Here is a 19,514-nt window from a genome sequence, read left to right as displayed (position 1 = left end):
TATGGAAGTTACATGATAGCAAATGAAATTACTCAATTACCCTTGACATTAAATTGTGAACATGATAGAAACCTAATAGAAAAATGGATTGTGATTGGTTGACATGGTTTACAAAGTTAACACAAAAACTTTGGTTAACATTTGATCTTGTCCCTTATAATATATATATATATATATATATATATATTAGAAGGGTACTCGTGCAATGCATCGAAACACAGTTTCATTTCAATGTTTCGTTTTATTTTTTATCCATGTCGATATAATACGATTTTATATGGTTATGAAAAAGAGATAATTTTTTTATTTTTGAAAAAAATTTAAATTTGAAAATATTATATAAAATTTGTAAAAAAATATCAAAATTAGTATCAAATTAACTATTTGAAAGATATTGTTTGTGTATTTTTTTAATTCAAAATTTTTATTATAATTTAATTTAATGTGACGAAGTAACTAAATTTAGGTTTAATAATATATTTTTTATAATGATAATAATTAAGTATTCTGTTAGAACTCAATAATCATCCTAATTATATTTTAAAATGCGATATTTATCCTCTATTTGATCATGTTTATCTGTAATTAGTTACATGAATTCAAACATAGAGTTTTAATAAGTTGAACTTATGCAAAATTACTTGTAATCTTGAATTTTAAGTAATATGCATCAATAAACATTATTTTATGCATAAAAAATTTATTTTTAAGAGTTTTTGTCAAATGTTTTATAATATGGTATAGATTTGTCTTTGTCGATGTTATAATACGATTTTATATGTTTTTAATAAAACAATAATGATTTTATTTTTGAATAAAATATAAATTTGAAGGTATCATAAAAATTTGAAAAAAAAAATATCAATGTTAATATCAAATCAATTATTTAAAAGTTCTATCTTTTATGTAATTTTCTTTAGTTTATTTTTTTATTATAATTTAAATTTAAGTTTAATAATGAAATAATTTATTTTTGTTTTAATAATATAACATTTTATAACGATAATAATTAAGTATTCTATTAGAACTCAATGATTATCTTAATTATATTTTAGATTTTTTATATTTAAAATGAGTTGTTTATCATGTATTTGATTATGTTTATATGCAGTTAGTTACATGAATTCAGATATGAAGCTTTAATAAGTTATACTTACGCACATCTACTTGCAATCTGAAGTTTTAAGTAATATGTATTAATAAACAGTAATTTATGCACAAAAAGTGATTTTTAAGAGTTTTTGATCAAATGTTTTATAATATAGTATATATATATATATATATATATATATATATAAATGGTACTTGTGTTCATTAAATACCCAATCAAATGAAATAAGCATCAAAATAATGAAATGATACATGATGGTGAAGTAAGTGTAAATCAAGGTTCTCAATACAATATTTAGATCATATTCCAAAATAATTACAAATCTCACATAAATATAAACATTATGCAAATAAATGAAAAAAGCTCCATGTTCCTTTATAAATCAAAATAATTACTTGACTAGTATCAGAATAAGCTTCATCCAAGTAAATATAATAAAGAACATGCATGTATAAAGCTTAAAAAAAAGAAGAAGAAGATAAACTCACTAGAAATCAAGATGAGAATGATAAAGTAAAGATGATTTGAAGATTTTATCACAACCCCTTAATTGTACTAGATCTAGGAACCAAGACTCATAATTAGAATTAGCTGGTTTCTTCACTTGCTAGGATCCTCCAAACATGGCCTCACTCTCACTTCACTAAATTCTCCCACTCCCTTTAGTTAGCACTACCCCTTCCCCCAAGTATTGAGTTTGCTGTCCATTTGCCTAAAGAAAGTTTCATCCTAACTTAAAACTTAACCCAAATATTTTCTAAGGTTAAACAAATAGATATAATTTGAAGATTTTTGTACCAAAAATACAGAATGTTACACTAGGACATGCTATAAAGTTGGTGGTACAACCGTGGGCACAATAGCCGCCGACAAACAGATGGGTTAAAACCTAATTTTTCGGGCCATTTGTAAAGGTAGACGTTTGTGTGCTTTCTGTTCCTCATTAGAGATTATGAGATTTTTTTAAGAGAGTGAGTTCTTAGGATTACATTATGTTAAGTGTTAGAGTTTGAAGCTTTTAATCAGTAAGAACTCCTTAAAGTCACCTTTCGGTATTGAATATACAAACCACCATCTCTCCCTATGGATGTAGACTATCTCACAATAGTGGAATCACGCTAGATCTTCGTGTCCAAAACCAACAAGTATCTTATAAAATAGCTAACATATACTACAACAAAAATCAAGTTTATAGAACATTAAAAGTGTTTTAAGTATCCTAATCTACTTTATAAAACTTAAATTTATGAGACCAAATATTTGCTTGTCCTATTTAAAAAGTGTTATAATAAGTTTATAAGACGTTTTTGGACGTCTTAACAAGCTTTAAGAAACACTTTTGAAACAAAGTGTCATATTATTTTGTAGGACAGTTGTTGTATAAGACAACTTTTCAAACAATATTATATAAAATGGTTAATAGGAGACTTTGTTTCAAAAGTTTCCTAAAATGCTTTTTAAGATGCCTAAAAGCATTATATAAGCTTATTGCAACAGCTTTAGATAGGACATACAATTTTTTGGTCCTATAAATTTAACTCATATAAAGTAGTATATTAAGACACTCGAACACTTTTGGTCTCCTATAAACTTGATTTTATTGTAGTGTAATAGAACAATTTACTATTTGATTCATATGATAATGTAATTTAAAAGGAGCTTTGCAAATGGTTTCACCACCATTATTACCATCATGAAACCCAAAACCAACAATTATCACTTGTCTACATGTACTTTCATACGTAAACATATCTCACTTGAAATGCGTCATAAAGCTAGAGATATTAAACTCCAAATATCTGAATTGATTAGTAACAACTTCAAATGTTTCCAATCCTTCAAAAGTAACAAAGAGACATGCCTTAATAAAGTTGTACCATATGTTATTATAGCTTTATTTATTTGGTACAAAAACAAGCAATGTTCTATATTCCAACTCTCCTATAACTCATAACTCTGGATCTTGGTCTTCTACCTTCATGGCACAACATAACCTAAAAAAACACAAAGTAAAATCAAGTTCAATCAACAAAAAGACCAAATTTAATTAAAGAAAAACGAATTGGCAAAAATCTTACTTCCACATTGGGTTCCATGGCTAAGTGGTTTTCCACAAGCTTGAGCGATGAATGCCGCCTTCTCCATGCTGATAATGTTCTCGACCTCAATCGTAATATGGCCGCACACACAGGCCAAGTCTATGTTCTTGACAACGCTACAACAACCACCAGATGGCTGAATCATAGGGCCTGATTTCTGTACATAACGTGCACATTGTTCAATGAGTCCTTGCACGTCACCTTGACATTGCGCTAACACCGACTTGTTGCCAATGATTACAACTACTGAACAAACAAGAACCACAAAAATCATGAAACGGTTCGTAAAGATTGACATCTTAAAATAGAAAGAGAATGAGGATGAAAATAATTATGCTTTGGAGTATTATGATTGTGTTTGATGAAGCTAAGAAATGGTGCATTTAAAGGAGGATTGAGAGGGTAAATATGGAAAAAGAAATTGGAGGGTTTTTTTACATGTGAAAAAATTGGGAGTTACATTTTTTAACCATCGTTTTAAATGTGACTGTGGTTCATGATTTTCGTGTTTTTATTTTTATTTTTAACGGTCGTTAGTAGATACATTACTGATATGATGATGATGATATTCTTTAGCATGCCATTAATTTCTCATATAATGCGTGTCTGGCATGCTCTAGACGTCTATGACTTCATATTTACATGATATAAAATGAGAACCATCCAAATCGGGTTACGGTTCCTCCCGTCAGCCCTGGTTTGCGAGTTGTTTAGATCTTTACTTTAACTAAAATGTTGAATACTTAAGTTGGGGCCTAGCCCATATTTTTATATTGCATTCAGCAGCCCACTTTAGTGGATCAACCCTTTCTTTTAAGTTTTAAGGTAGTCTGGAATGGAGGTATATTTTCAAAATAATTATCTATACTACTTTATAAAGTAGATTTGAGAAAATCTTGAAAACAACTTAAATTGCATAAAGGCACAAATCTTAAATCTCTTAATTGCAACTTTAATAAGCTAACATACAACTCTACTATGCTAACATACAACTCTACTATGCATAAAAGCCTTTTACAACTCATATTCACACCCAACCAGCACTACTAGAAAACAAGGTATCAACGACGAAAATCAACGAGGGAAAAAAATCCCTCCCTGATCAATGAGGGAATGGCCAAAAACAGATTCCTCACTGATTTCCGTCGTTGATAGCATTACCTACGAACATTTGACTGACAGAGTATCAACGACGGATGACCCTTTTAGCGACGAATTTGCGAGGGAAATTTCCCTCTCTGATACTCTGCATTTTTGTAGTGCAGTGACGATTTCCTATTACAACTTAGATTCAGGCGACAAATCTTTTCTCCAAGCCGACGATTCAGCTTCCAATGCAGGTTTTATTTGTGTTATCGCTACTTCATGCGCCCTCTCATTCTATTGATTTAGAATTTTTTTCTCTCTCCTCATACGGTTTCAGGTTAACCATTTGGTCCGATCTTCTTTGAATTTCAGGTAAACCATCGATTTCTTTGACTTATTTGATTCTTCCTGTTTGATAGTATATCATCGATTTTATTCCGCATCTCGATTTCTTTTTGTATGATTCTTATTGTTCGATTTAAACTATTTGATTTTTACTCTATATCTCGATTTCTTTCTGTTTAATTCTTTATGTCTGATGTCTGTTCATTCTCTTCTTTTGTAATTTTGTTTATGGTGTTGACCGGAAGTAAGTTGTTAACAAATTAATGTGGTACTAATGTTAATGGAAGTGATTGGTCAATTTTTAGTATGTGTGAGCAGGAAGTAAGTGGTTAACAACTATTCTTTCTGCATTCATTTGATGGTGCTTTAGGTGTTATGGTCTTTGTATTGTTATGAAAGTCAATTACAACATATACTGGTAGGTTCATTACTTAGTTCTTTTTTGGTTGGTGGTAGAGAGGAATAGCAAAGGTCAAGTGTTATCATGGATATTTCTTATTTCTCCAAATGGGTTCTTTCTATATGATACATGGCCTATTTGATCATTGTTCATTTATTAATCAATTGAGAGAGCTTGGTTCTCCTCATTTATAAAGTAGAAGTAGACGTTTGTAAAGGGATCATTAATTAGTGTTGAGTCTTGGTAAAAAAGAAATGGTGTTCCACAACTATATGAAATCCTTCTAATGTTTTTTTCTGATGAATCCAAACAAGTAAAAAGTAAACATGGAGGATTGCCACTTAAAAAGTAAAACACATATTTTGGTTACAAAGATATTGCGTTTAGAGTATTATACAATCAATTAGGAACTTGTACATAATCAGGTTTCACAGTAATAATTCTTAAGTAGAATGATAGTTGTTTATTAGGTAAATAAACTTTAAATGGGTGATGCATTCTGGTTGTTGGACTGGTTCTTGAAAGAACAAAAATCATGGATTCAATCCATTCAACGTAGGCAACTCAACAAAACTCAGGCATTATGCAGCGTTTACAAAGAGATAGATTAGCTCAAATACAACCATAGATTAGAGTAAACAAACAACATAATCTAACAATGACGCTGGCAATAGTCATGTCCTTGGTGTATGCCATTAACTCAATCTACCCATTTTTAAGACAACTTAATTAATTATATGGTGTACTGTAAAAGCTCCTCAACACACATCATCTAGGGATGGCTTCTCTCCCTTCTACAAAAGATAGAACAAGAAGGGTACTTTTCTAACAAAAGAAATGATAAGCAATAACTTCTTTTTGTTGTATTAAATGTTGACACATACCTGAAGATCATTCTTAAAGAGATATATCATCAAAAAACTTACAGCAAAAAAGCCACCAGGCCAGTTCCATTCCTAGCATTCACATCTAAACTGTTTGTATTGGACTTTTTCCGAATTGACAACTATTATTTCAATTTTTAGTAGTATGTGTATGTACAAGATTATATCTATTTTACTGTTCGATTGATTTTATTTTTTCTGTTTTATTGAATTTATTTCACATATTTAAACTGTATGTACTGGGTTTTATCCAAATTGACTACTATAATTTCACTTTTTAGTGTGTGTGTGTGTGTATATACGTAAACTATATGTGAGATTGAATTTATTTCACTGTCAGATTGATTTGATACGATTGTTTCTGTTTTATTCTTTAGGGTACTCCATTTGGTTCGATCTTCTAATACGATTTCAGGTAAACCATGCATCGATTATTTGATCCTTTCCTTTGTGTTTGAGAATGTGTAAAAAACAGGTTATCTTTTTGAACCTCCACTTTCAGCAAGCAATATCTTGAACTAAGCCGTTTGTTTCTTCCCTCCAGTCAAGCAATATTTAGAAATATCTTGAACACTTTGTTTTTGAACTTTTTTTCCCACTTCATTTCATATTGGGTCACTCTATTTTTTCCCAAAAAAAATTGGTACTACAAGAAAGTAAATATCTTGATGTAAAAATAGAAGTAATGCACTTATAGATTACTCTCCTATTTCTTGGGTTTTAGACTACAAGAAAGTCGAGTCAGGAAATGTTTCTTAAGATTTATGAACCAATACAGCAATATAAGAACTTTCAAAACTTCTTTTAGGTATTATGTTGTTATGAAAAATTAAAACATATATTGGTAGGTTGTTGGTTCATATACCGGTAGGTTCATCACTTAGTTCTTATCTGGTTGGTGGTAGAGGGGAATGACAAAGGTCAACAAGTGTTATCATGGGTGTCTCTTATTTCTCCAAATGGGTTCTTTCCATATGATACACGGCCTATTTGATCATTATTCATTTCTTAATCAACTGAGAGCTTGGTTCCTCATCTTTTCTATAGTAGAAGTTACTGTTGCGTCCTGGCCGGTAGAAAATAATTGGTGTTCCATAGCTATATGAAATCCTTCCAATGGGTTTTCTGATGACTACTCAAAGCAAGTAAAAAGTAAACATAGGGGATTGCCACTTAAGAAGTGAAACACATATTTTTGTTAAAATGATATTGGGCTTTAATAAATCTTTGTGGGTTGTAATGGTTTCATTAGGCTTAATGAATCTATTAGGCTTTATTTTAGTATCATTGGGCTCTAATGGTTATACCGGGCTTTAATGGGCTATATTGGACTGTAATGGGTTATATTGGGCTTTAATAGATCGTAGTGGACTGTAATGGTTTAATTGAGCTTTAATTAATCTATTGGGCTTTATTCAGTATCATTGGGATTTGATGAGTTATATTGAGCTTTAACCCGTTCTTACATACTTTAATGGGCTATATTGGACTTTAATTGGTTATATTGAACTTTAATAGATCTTAGTGGTTGTTATGGTTTTTTGGGCTTTAATAAATGTATTAGGATTTATTCAGTATCATTGGATTTTAATGGGTTATAATGGGCTTTAATCCGTTTTTACGGGTTTTAATGGGCTATATGGAGTTTAATGAGTTATATTGAGCTTTAATGGTTTATATCGGTTAATTTTAATTTTGTAATAATTTATAATTAATCTATTTTTAATAAATTGTAATTAAAGAAAGAGTATTTATTATTTGGAGGCCCAACAGGCCAGATATGCTACCCAGTTAGCCGAGCAGGTCGCTTTATCGCAACATTTTGTGACGTTTATTAGGCGTAGTCAGGATACGTCCCCCCCTCCCCCCGGTCCTCCCGGTTGTTAGAATGTTATTTAAATAACTTTCGAACATTAGATAGTATGAATTTGGTATTTTAAATTGTATGAATTTGGTTATTTTTAACTTGTTGGACAGTTTAGGTTATTTTTCATGGGCAGGTTTTGTATAAAAAATACAGAGAATCTGTAATTTTAATTTTTTTTTAAATTTTAAAAATCAGCGACGGACTAGTGACGGATAAGTCGTCGCTAAAAATTTGTTGATCAGTCGCTAATCTATCGCAAAAAGTCTCCGCCGCTAACCTATCGCTGAAGTTTCTATCGGTAAATCCATCGCTGACTGCTTCCGTCGCTAATCTGTCACTGATGAAGGTCCGTCGCGGATAGAAACCGTCGCTAATCCGTCATTGAATCCCGTCGCTGATAACATTACCCACCAGCTTTTTGCCCACGAGCTATCAACGACGGAAAAAGTCCTCAATTTGTAGTGTGTTAATAGTAGTGAAATCGAAATAAATTTCTGTACTACCGTGCGGATATCTTCATTAAGGCATTGAAAGTTGGTGACAAGAAGATAGAAGTCAAAGCTTGGTGTGACACAAGTCTATCTTAAGAGGGGGTATTACCGTATTAGAAGATTTAATCTAGATTTGGTAGTTGTTAGTTGTTGGTTTTTTCAGTTATGCATAAAATAAAATATGTTGGTAGTCATTAGTTAGTATGGTTATATATGACGGTTTAGTTAATCATTCAACAACTGTTAAATTGTACGTCAATAAATATGTAAACTTTCTGCTGTATAAGTAATAACATGTTACGTGTTGTAATACACAGTTAATAGATTTCTGTCTAGAAACTAGAACTTTAAGTGTAGAAATTACTGCACAATATTGATCTTCCTGCAGTCCTGTTATTTTTACACACTAAAGTTGCTGTTTCTTTCCTTGGATTCAACACAGAAAACGGGGCATGTTATATATGTAGGGTCGGTCGCAGTTAAAATATCGTGTTACAAAGTGATTTACAGTCCCAAAGAGATAACAATAAATCACAATACAAACTGACCCAATACAACAAATGCGGATTAACGAGATCTATATATTGTATATTTTTGTCTAACAAATCATACTGATCCACAAATGTAAAATTAGCAGTTATATCAAGTATACGATCAAATATCAAAATGGCATGTAAATCGAGACAACAAGATTTAACGTGGTTCCACTATCGAGGTGATAGTGTACGTTCACAGGGAGAGAGAGATCGATTTATTACTAACTGGGAGAACTTACAACGTGTTTTTACGAGATCTTTGGATCAACGAATCAACTAACCAAAGTTTCCTCAAAAACAAAGTTATATATATATATATATATATATATATATAACAAAATATGACGAGAGGAAATATAAAGGAAGAAAGAAACTTGGGGTAATTTTAATGCCATGCATGCATACATATTTATAGCAAAAAAAATGGTAGCCACATTTTTCTTCATGTTGGCAAGATGGCATGTTGATGATGATGAAGTAGGTTKTCAGTAGTAGATTCACTAGATTGAGCGGCAAACCTATGCCATGCAAATTGGCAATTTGAGACTTCAATTGGTGATGTCATTGTAGCTCCCAAACATGTGCCTTAAATTTAATTATCATGCTTCCATTACTTGTACCATGTTGTGTTTGCACAGCATCCTAAAAAACTTACCAAATTAAGTTTTTCAATACTCCACCATGATGTGCAAATCACCCAACAGAACCAAACCGCGAATCAATCCAATGAGCATGAATCAATAGCTGATAGAGATTGACACGAGGTGAAAGAATGCATTTTGACCGTGACGAGCTTCGGCTCGGCCATCACCCGTCAAAGCCAAAAGCAAAAATCTGCAAGTGTGCAATCTCAACAAAACGAAACGAACTAAGCAACCCAAAACACGTACCAAGTAATAACTCCACAAAGATGTCGCTATGTCATCTGTAGTAATATTCTCATCTCTCCCACAAGGTGCCAAACGGCATTAACACAATCTAAGCTGGATCAAATTCGAGCAATACTCGAATTTTGCTGGTGGTAACGATTTTGTGAACATGTCAGCAGCATTATCGTTAGTGATGATTTTCTTTAAGTGCACCACTTTTGCATCATGCAAAGCTACCAAAAATGCATCCCGTACATTAATGTGCTTTGTACGAGAGCTGAACGCCAAATTTGTAGCCAAGTGAATCGCACTTTGGCTATCACAATTAATTCGAACAGTAGACTGCTTCAAGCCCAAACCAACCAGGAGTTCCTGTAAATGAACCGCTTATTTAGCAGACTCAACTGCCGTAATAAGTTCAGCTTCGGTAGTCGATAATGCAACAACAGACTGTAACCGAGATCTCCAACTGACAGCTGTTCCACCTAATGTAAAAACATAACCGGAAGTGGATTTCCAAATGACACGATCAACTGCGTAATCTGAATCGCAGTAACCAACAATATCACAATTGTTTTGCATACCATAAATGAGACCGTGAGTTTCTGTACCTTTCAAATAACGAAATACAGTTTTCACTGCTGCCCAATGTGACTTACCTGGATTCGATAGAAACCGACTAATCACTCCAACAGAATGTGCAAGGTYGGGACGAGTGCATACCATAGCATACATAAGACTCCCGACTGCACTGGCATATGGAATTTTTGCCATCTCAACTCTTCCAATATCATCTACCGGACAATCGTCTTTTGTAATCTTGATGTGTCTTGGAAGTGGCGTGCTCACCGGCTTTGCTCCATCAAGATTAAACCGCTTCAAAATCTTTTGAATATAGCCCTGTTGTGTCAACCTGAGAGTACGAGACTTTCTGTCCCGAACAATTTCCATGCCGAGAATAACACGAGCTTCACCGAGATCCTTTATTTCGAATTTTGATTTCAACCTATCTTTCAAATGGTTGATTTCAGATCGATCCCTACAAGCTATCAACATAAAGAAGTAGATAAGTACAAATACCACCGCTAGATCTATGATAGACACAAGCGTCTTTCTCACTACGCTCAAAACCCAACGAGAGCATAAACCAATCAAACTTCTTGTACCACTATCGAGGCGACTGTTTAAGTCCATAAAGGGATTTTTTTAATTTACAAACCCATTCAGTTTTGTTGTCGGAGACAAAACCTTCGGGTTGCTTCATATAAATAGTTTCTTCAAGATCTCCATGCAGAAAAGATGTTTTCACATCTAACTGTTCAAGCTCCAGATCATGAATTGCTACAAGGGCCAGAAGGACCCGGATAGATGTGTGTCAAACCACAGGCGTGAAGATATTGTCATACTTAATACCCTTTCGTTGTGCAAAACCTTTCACAACCAGGCGAGGTTTATAACGTTTATCATCTTTGACGTTATAGACCTATATGCAACCAATTGCACGGCTGCCTTTCGGTAATGGACAAAGCTCCTAAGTATAGTTTTTCGATAAAGCTTCCATTTCCTCTTGCATAGCTCCTAACCACTTAGCACAGTTGCTCGAAGCAAGGGCCTCCGAATAGTCAAATGGCTCATCCTGTACAACATGCAAAGCATACTCAAGCTAGTCAGTGAAACTCATATTTGCATAATCCCAATGACCGTACCTATTAGGAGGATGGATAGTTCTCTGGCTCTTCCTCGTAGGTACTAAAACTGGAATTGTATCGCCTTGACCTCCACCATCATTCAGAACTTCTTCCTGAACTGAACTAACTGGATCAGAAGTAGATGTATCTGGTGGACTAACATCTTCTTCAGATTCTAACCCCAAAGTAAAACCACGAGCAGATGAGCTGGGTACAATAGGACTGTCAATTATCTCATCTCCATCGGCTATAAGAGAAATGAAAGAGATAGTTTCCGGTTCTAGAGTGGGTTGTCGATCTTGATTAGACTTGAACATAATTGACTCATCGAAGGTAACATGTCGAGAATGAATCACCTTTCGGGTGACCGGGTTCCAGATTCGGTAACCCTTAATTCCATCTGTATAGCTGAGTAAGAATCCCTTGATGGCTCTAAGATCCAACTTGTCCTAACCTGTCACATAAATATAAACAGGACCAAATACACGTATGTATTTCAAACAAATATTACCCTTACCCCTCCAAATTTCTTCAGGAATCTTTTCCCCCAATAGCTGAACACGGTAACCGATTCACAATGTGTACAGCAGTATGAAGTGCTTCAGCCCAAAACCTTTTAGAAAAACCTGATATAACTAACATACATCGAATTTTATCTAACAAAGTTCTATTCATCCACTAGGCGACTCCATTTGATTGTGGATTGCCAGGTGTTGTCTAGTGACGGTGGATACCTCTACATGAACAAAAGTCTTTAAAATTACTACTAGTGTATTCCCCACCATTGTCAGATCTTAGCACTTTTAATTTTCTATCGGTCTCGACTTCGACTAGTGCTAACCATGTTTTAAATATTTCAAAAACATCTGACTTTAACTTAATCACATACACCCACAGTTTATGCGAGAAATCATCAATAAAGGTAACATAATATTTACCCCCACTGAGGGACTGTGTCGAAGATGGTCCCCAGACATCTGTATGAACATAATCGAGGATCCATTTGGTATTGTGTTTTCCAACCCCAAAAGAAATACGCGTCTGTTTACTTGAAACACATTCTGAACAGAAGTCCAAACTCGTAGGCGTATCAACTGTAATGAGTTTCCGTTTGCGCAAAATCTCTAAATTCTTCTCTGAAGTGTGTCCCAATCTGAGATGCCATAAACGGATAGCATCTAAATTTCTCGAACTATCCGCGATACACGCGTCAGAACTGACTGTCTCGCCTACCCGATGAAACAGGTTATTTTCTGCATGTTCGCCTTTCATCACAATAAAACTCCCTCTGGAGACACGCAAACTCCTATTTTCTATCCGAATCTTACAGCCAAGTTTGGACAGTTGTCCAACAGATATCAAAGAACGAATCATAGATGGTACATATTTAACATTCAATAAAGTTCAAATATTACCATCAAACATTTTGATTTTGACAGAACCAATACCCCGAGTGACACATGATGTATTATTTCCCATATAAATACTTTTACCTTTAAATTCCTCGAAAGTAGTGAAACAATCACGGAATGGTGTCATATGGCATGAAGCTCCGGTATCCAACACCCAACGCCTATCACTTTGTGGTGGTGTAATCGTTGCTGAAAAGCCTGTATCTTGTTCAGTTGTGACTGCTGAAGACTCTGCTTTATTCTTATCTTTGTTTTTCAAACTCGGGCAAACTTTTATCCAATGACCTGGTTTGTGACAATAATTGCAATTGCCTTGTTGCTTGGATTTCCCGCGATAACCAGGCTTACGAGACTGGGAGCGGCCACGATTTCTTCCCGTATATTGTTGATCGTCTTGGTCTCTTTCGGTAAAGAGACCCTGACTGTTGTGGTTGTTATCTCGTGAACTGTTACCGATTTTCATCTGAATTCGTTGTTCTTCACAGATCATCCCTGCTTTCACATCAGAGAAAGAAATAGAATCTCTTCCGTAAATAAAACTGTTAGTGAACTGGAAATATTTCTCGGGAAGTGACTACAACAAAATCAAAGCGAGTGCCTCATTATCTATGGCAAAAATAGAATATGTTGCCTTCAACTTCATGATATTGTCTTCGAATTCAGTCATGTGGGCCTGAATAGTTGTACCTTCCTTCATTTTGAAGAATAAGCACGACCTCATCAGTAACAGTCAGTTAGTCAAAGTTTTCTTGAGATAAAGATTCTCAAGTCTCTTCCAAATCCCTGCGGCTGTCTTTTTAGAAACGATTTCAGAAATAACATTTAGACCCATAGCCATCTGTAAGGTAGTGAAAGCCCAAGCCTCCATTTCCTTAGCCTCCAAAGATGACATCTCCAGATCTTTTTCTTCCGGAGCAAAGACTATGGAGTGGACATCGTTTTTCCTAAGTGCTGCTGCCGTAGTGAACTGCCATTTACCAAAATCACCTTCCCCTTTCCATTTTTCTATTCTAATCCCGGACCCCGATAATTTAAAAGCACCCTTCTGATAAACATTTGGATTCGGGTTGGAACTAGGACCAGAAAACGGATTTCCTGAATCGCCAGACATTTTACCAGGCACTTGACGTGCAAATCAAAATATACAATCTATTCAAATTTAGATCTAGCAAGCTCTGATACCAATTGTAGGGTCGGTCGCAGTTAAAATATCGTATTACAAAGTGATTTACGKTCYCAAAGWGATAACAATAAATCACAATGCAAACTGACCCAATACAACAAATGCGGATTAACGAGATCTATATATTGTATATTTTTGTCTAACAAATCATACTAATCCACAAATGTAAAATTAGCAGTTATATCAAGTATACGATCAAATATCAAAATGACATGTAAATCGAGACAACGAGATTTAACGTGGTTCCACTATCGAGGTGATAGTGTACGTTCACAGGGAGAGAGAGATCGATTTATTACTAACTGGGAGAACTTACAACGTGTTTTTACGAGATCTTTGGATCAACGAATCAGTTAACCAAAGTTTCCTCAAAAACAAAGTTTTATATATATATATATATATATATATATATATAGGGGATTGTTCAAATAAAAACCACCCAATTTGTATAAACCGTGAAAACTACATTCAACCAATCATAATTTTTAGTTTTGTTCATTTTTTTGTAATTATGAGAGGTTGATTAACCATTTTTATTGTGGAGGGTGTTAATCATGGATATTATCGTCTTCATTATTTTAATTCTAGAGAAATACATGAAACAATTTCATTAAAATTTCATTAAATATTATATGAAACAATTTCATAACTATATATGAAACAAATTTATCAAAAAAAGTTTTATATGAAACAATTTCATAAGATTAAACAATTTCATGAAAAAATTTCATAAGATTAAACAATGAAATGAACGTATGAGGGTGGTTTGTACGGTTTACACAAATGAGAGCGGTTTTCATTTGAACGCTCCCCTATATATATATATATATATATATATATATATATATAACAAAATATGATGAGAGGAAAAATAAAGGAAGAAAGAAACTTGGGGTAATTTTAATGCTATGCATGCATGCATATTTATAGCAAAAAAAGTGGTAGCCACATTTATGTTCATGTTGTTGATGATGAAATAGGTTGCCAGTAGTAAATTCACTAGATTGGGCGGCAAACATATGCCATGCAAATTGGCAATTTGAGACTTCAATTGGTGATGTCATTGTAGCTGCCAAACATGTGCCTTAAGTTTAATTATCATGCTTCCATCACTTGTACCATATTGTGTTTGCAAAGCATCCTAAAAAACTTACCAAATTAAGTTTTTCAACAATATAATGTGATAATTAATAGCATTATTGTCATCGAAGTTTACATATCAATATCTCCCTTTCTTCTTTATAATGTGATAATCAAGAGCATTATTACATATGTTCATGGAGTTCAGCTTTTGACGATGCGGAACCGATCTTCAACCTTCTTTGTATTTGCATTTACAAACTGCAAAATCAAAGAAATTTGCATTATAAATGATGTTTTGGTTTCTAAAGGCATTTCAAAATTAGAAAACTGTAGGTCATAACACGATACATTGCAAACCTAAATTTTTCCAACATAAATTGCAAAAGCTTTGGCTTTCTATGATCGAATAAATAAAAGTAGGGTAACACGTATGTATCTAATAGTATATACATACATACTACATGTATACATACATATATATATATATATATATATATATATGAGGGAGGATCAAATGACAATGCTAACTATTTAAGAAAATACGAAAAAAGTCAAATTACGTACGAACTCACATGTGATTTACATTAACGGTAAAAAAAAATGTGTGTGGGTGACTTTGGCCGCGTCTTCAAGCCGCGGGCAAAGTCGCGTGAATCACATGTGATTTTGTACGTGATGTTAGTGTAAAATTACATATGATTCGACCATTTTCTTATTTCTTAAATACCATTCTCGTTTGATCCCTACTCATATATATATATATATCATTTGAATTTAGACTGTATTCGATCTGCATAGCTATGAGCCCTGCATCTCACATTCTATTTTCCTACTACTTGTTATAAAGTTAAATGTAATTATGAATATTAGAAGTTTATGAACCACAATGATTCTTAATTAAGTTGAAAATCAACATCCATCTTCGATCTTCTTATTATTTTTTAGTGCAACTAAAATACAGATGTGTACAAGTATATATACACACAATTTAAACCTGGGGAACATGGTTTTGGTAAATACCTCAAAATTTAGCTCTATCTTTGTTGTATGCACTCTTGCATATCCAAATTGAGTTATTCTCGATAAGCTCCAAGTACCGACCTGAAAATCAATCACTTATATATGAGTAATTTTCTATAAACACAGACAAAGAATCTGTAAATATCACCTTTGGAGGGAAGCTGTCTAGTTTGAATCCAGCCATCCCAATAATTGCATGTACGGGTGCCTCGTAATTTCCGTTGTCATATGTGTCCACTCCATCTGGACCTTTCTTTGGCATTGCTTTACATTGGTTTTTATACACCGCACATGTTCTTTCATAGTTATGGACATGTCCAAACAAAACTAAATCCACCTGATTTATGCATGCATCAACAGTTGAAAGATTGATGTTACCATAAAACTCTCAATGGCATTAACTTTTAGAGAAAGCATGCATGTCTGCCTAGAATGCATTAGGAAGTTTCAGACATATTGTGACTATATATTGCTTTTGTATGCTTTTGTCTTGCCCCACAGTGGTCCAAAAAGATAGTGTCGATGTAAGAAGGATAATATATACCTTGTTTGCCACTAGCAAGGGTTCAACTGCTTGGACAAATCTATCATCAACACTTCCGCAACTAGAATACATTGGTCTGTGCCTGAAATTAATAGCAACCAAAAGAAATTAGTTAAAATAATCTTCAATGGGCAATGATGTTTCCAACTCCGTGTTGTCTTCTATCCATGTATGCATCTATTTACCCTGTAAATATCACCCATGGAGTTCTTGATCGATCAACGGCAGCCATGTCTTTGCTCATCCATTGATACTGTCACGAGTGACATATGCAAGTCAATCATCAGAAATCAATATATGATCATTATCTTTATTTAATTCAGGAAGCAATTATATGAAACCTGCTCTGAGTCTCGAGACCAATCATGCTCGGTTGAGATAACTACGAAATGCACACTCCCTTGTTCGATTGAGTACCATGGCTTATCCTTTGCTGGTGTTGGCATCGGGAAATAACTCTCATAAGCCACACCACATTCTCCTCCTGAGTCTGGCGTGATGTATACAGAGCCCGAATTTATATAATCCCTACAAGTTATTGTAAATCTGTTAGTTTTGAAATGACAATAATATTCTTGTATTAAGATTCTCATTCTGTATGATGATAATTCCATTTGTTTCCTCGTTTTCATTTCCTAAGGCCTATTTCCGTATGATATTAGGATAGGTCGATATCACCTAATTGCTATGGTATTCAAGCATTTTCAAAGAAGACATGGAATAACTATCTACTCTTTGTCTAGATTCAAACATAAGAGCACTTATATGGTCCATACCTTTCATGATTTCCAATTGCAGTCATATAAGAAATTTGCGAAGCCACAGGGCTAATGAGGTGAAGGAAGAAATCCCATTCCACCAGAAAACCTGTCGCATAACTTATATCCCCAATGTGGAATATGGAATCTATATTTCCGGATGAAACTTCATCAGCCATGGCTTGAACGACAGCTAGTGATCCAGGCTATATTCATATATACCATGAAATTTAAAACACCACCAGTCATAAAGTCGTCCTCGGAGAACAATGAAATTCTTTCAATAATCAAGTTATTATAGTCCATATAACATTTTACCTGAATATAGTGTTCAACAGAAGCATCTCGAGGGGCCTTACCCATGTCACCAAATGCTAGAAACGTCAGTTCGTTTGATCCCCCACTTGGTGGAGTTTTGAACTTGATTCTAGCACTCCAACCAGCTGAATTGCTACAGGATTAAATCAAAAATGTGAAATTAATTACTAGCTACATCTCATCCCCCTTCTTTTCACATTCTTTACCTTGGTATTTCCATTTTGTATCTATATATCTTCAAATTAATTTTGTTGGATGACTTAGAGATTGATTAATATAATAATAGATGAAAGTGTTCGGTTTACCTTCCATATCTGTAAGAGAATTGCGTTGAAGGCTTGAGTCCATTCATCACTGCAGAATGAATATATCCTGGATCATGCCAGCCGAAATCCTTTGCGGGGCTTTGTATTGCAGAAGCTGGAATTTTTCAAAACATGAAAAGAAGTCCAGAATAATCTAGTTTGCTTATCGTAAGAACTAATAAATAAGATGACACGTATATACTTATTAGAAAACCAGAATTAACATGATTTTTCAAGAGCTAACACATATCTGTTGATAGAAATACAAGAAAAGAACATAGTGAATGACGATGGGCAGTTTTCAATCATTATCAACGGGACATTAAAGCATTGGGTGCATAGTCGACATAAATCAAGATATATAAGAACTCACTGCACATGTTTTCTTGAGAAAATGTTGTAACATGAGAAGCTTGTGTTTTCCCATTAGCATACTGAACTTGTTGAGGGTTTTTGTCTCCGCTAACCCATGTTAATCTCATCTGCATACATGAAACCATCAGTTTAATTCAAGCCACAAAAAGCAAGGGCACGCCATCTGAAGTTTGTAAAATGAATCATAATTTTTAATTCTGATAACATTGAGAGAATTCTTGAAAAATCAGTATTCAAGGACCTTTCATCAGTTTCACCTGTAAACTCTTAAAAATTACGTCATGCATCATTATATTACATCAATTTTTTTCACAAGAAGGTGCTTACTGATGTCCCTGTGGAATCGATACTGGAGAGATGCCCATACAATGGTTTGTTTGGATTTGCAAACTTCAGCAGGTTAGATTTTGCTAAAACGCAAGGAATCTGAAATCCGGCACCAAAGAAGACAAACTGGATATCAGTTCTGATGTTGATAACATGAAACGTGAGTGATGCACTGCATGTTGTCACCAAACACTWGCCCTTTTGATCATATTTTTTGCATTCCTTCTTCTTGCAACCRATATAGCCTGGATCATTACTTACAAATTGTGCCTGCATTGCATTACCATTTTATTAACTTTCTCATAACATCTTAAAGTGTTTGTAATGCCTTAATAAGTTTATGTTAGCACCTTTTGTACTTCCACGAAAGTTGTTGTTTACAGGAAAAATGACCAAAACGCACCTCAACAATAGCCATAAAGCATACAGACCACTAAATACAAACAGATATACCAACAACAATGTAAGAGTTTGTGCCTTAAATCTACCTATACAGTTTGAGCATGCAGCTTCAAGTCGCATGAGGAAGTCATTGGTACAGGGGAATTGTTGCGGTGTACAATTTTTGCAAGTTAAGTGTAAATTTCATCACTTCGTCTATGTGAGATGGCTTTGCAACTTTATGTCGAAAATGGAAGTCGCATGTGGCAAAGAGGCAGAACATGGTGTGGTTGCAACCTGAAGTCACGTCCACCAGTTTAGTCACATGGATAGACCTGTTGATAGCACAACCCCCATGATCACCATTATTGTTGCTTTCTACTTCTAGGTCATTTCGACAGTGAAATTATTTACATCTCAACAAATACAAAA

General features: G+C 34.1%; 2 protein-coding genes across 2 annotated transcripts in view; both read right to left on the bottom strand.

The window, feature by feature from the left end:
- Nucleotides 1–3,088: 3,088 nt before the first annotated feature.
- LOC112520002 lies at nucleotides 3,089–3,508 on the bottom strand. The gene is made up of 2 exons (XM_025128307.1): nucleotides 3,190–3,508; nucleotides 3,089–3,105 (listed from the first exon to the last, which is right to left on the bottom strand). Exons 1-2 carry the CDS (start codon nucleotides 3,506–3,508, stop codon nucleotides 3,089–3,091), a joined length of 336 nt encoding a protein of 111 aa, XP_024984075.1.
- Nucleotides 3,509–15,155: 11,647 nt separating this feature from the next.
- The window catches only part of LOC112519563 (probable inactive purple acid phosphatase 27), a 9,094-nt gene continuing 4,735 nt past the window's right edge, over nucleotides 15,156–19,514 (bottom strand). Inside the window, exons 3-13 of the mRNA XM_025127762.1 lie at nucleotides 18,702–18,971; nucleotides 18,373–18,481; nucleotides 18,000–18,114; nucleotides 17,695–17,827; nucleotides 17,395–17,582; nucleotides 16,960–17,146; nucleotides 16,804–16,871; nucleotides 16,619–16,700; nucleotides 16,223–16,411; nucleotides 16,075–16,155; nucleotides 15,156–15,312 (exon numbers count right to left, since the gene is read on the bottom strand). Coding sequence (XP_024983530.1) covers nucleotides 15,256–15,312; nucleotides 16,075–16,155; nucleotides 16,223–16,411; nucleotides 16,619–16,700; nucleotides 16,804–16,871; nucleotides 16,960–17,146; nucleotides 17,395–17,582; nucleotides 17,695–17,827; nucleotides 18,000–18,114; nucleotides 18,373–18,481; nucleotides 18,702–18,971 — 1,479 coding nt within the window. The 3' untranslated portion in view covers nucleotides 15,156–15,255. The remainder of the gene's footprint in view (nucleotides 15,313–16,074; nucleotides 16,156–16,222; nucleotides 16,412–16,618; nucleotides 16,701–16,803; nucleotides 16,872–16,959; nucleotides 17,147–17,394; nucleotides 17,583–17,694; nucleotides 17,828–17,999; nucleotides 18,115–18,372; nucleotides 18,482–18,701; nucleotides 18,972–19,514) is intronic.

Source organism: Cynara cardunculus, assembly GCF_001531365.2.
Source record: "Cynara cardunculus var. scolymus isolate 2C chromosome LG 10, CcrdV1, whole genome shotgun sequence".
In the NCBI taxonomy this organism is placed as follows: domain Eukaryota; kingdom Viridiplantae; phylum Streptophyta; class Magnoliopsida; order Asterales; family Asteraceae; genus Cynara; species Cynara cardunculus.
This window is presented reverse-complemented; position numbering and strand designations above follow the sequence as displayed.

What these genes read in the sequence shown, in the direction of transcription:
- LOC112520002 (XM_025128307.1), bottom strand. Translation starts at nt 3,508, where the DNA reads ATGTCAATCTTTACGAACCGTTTCATGATTTTTGTGGTTCTTGTTTGT.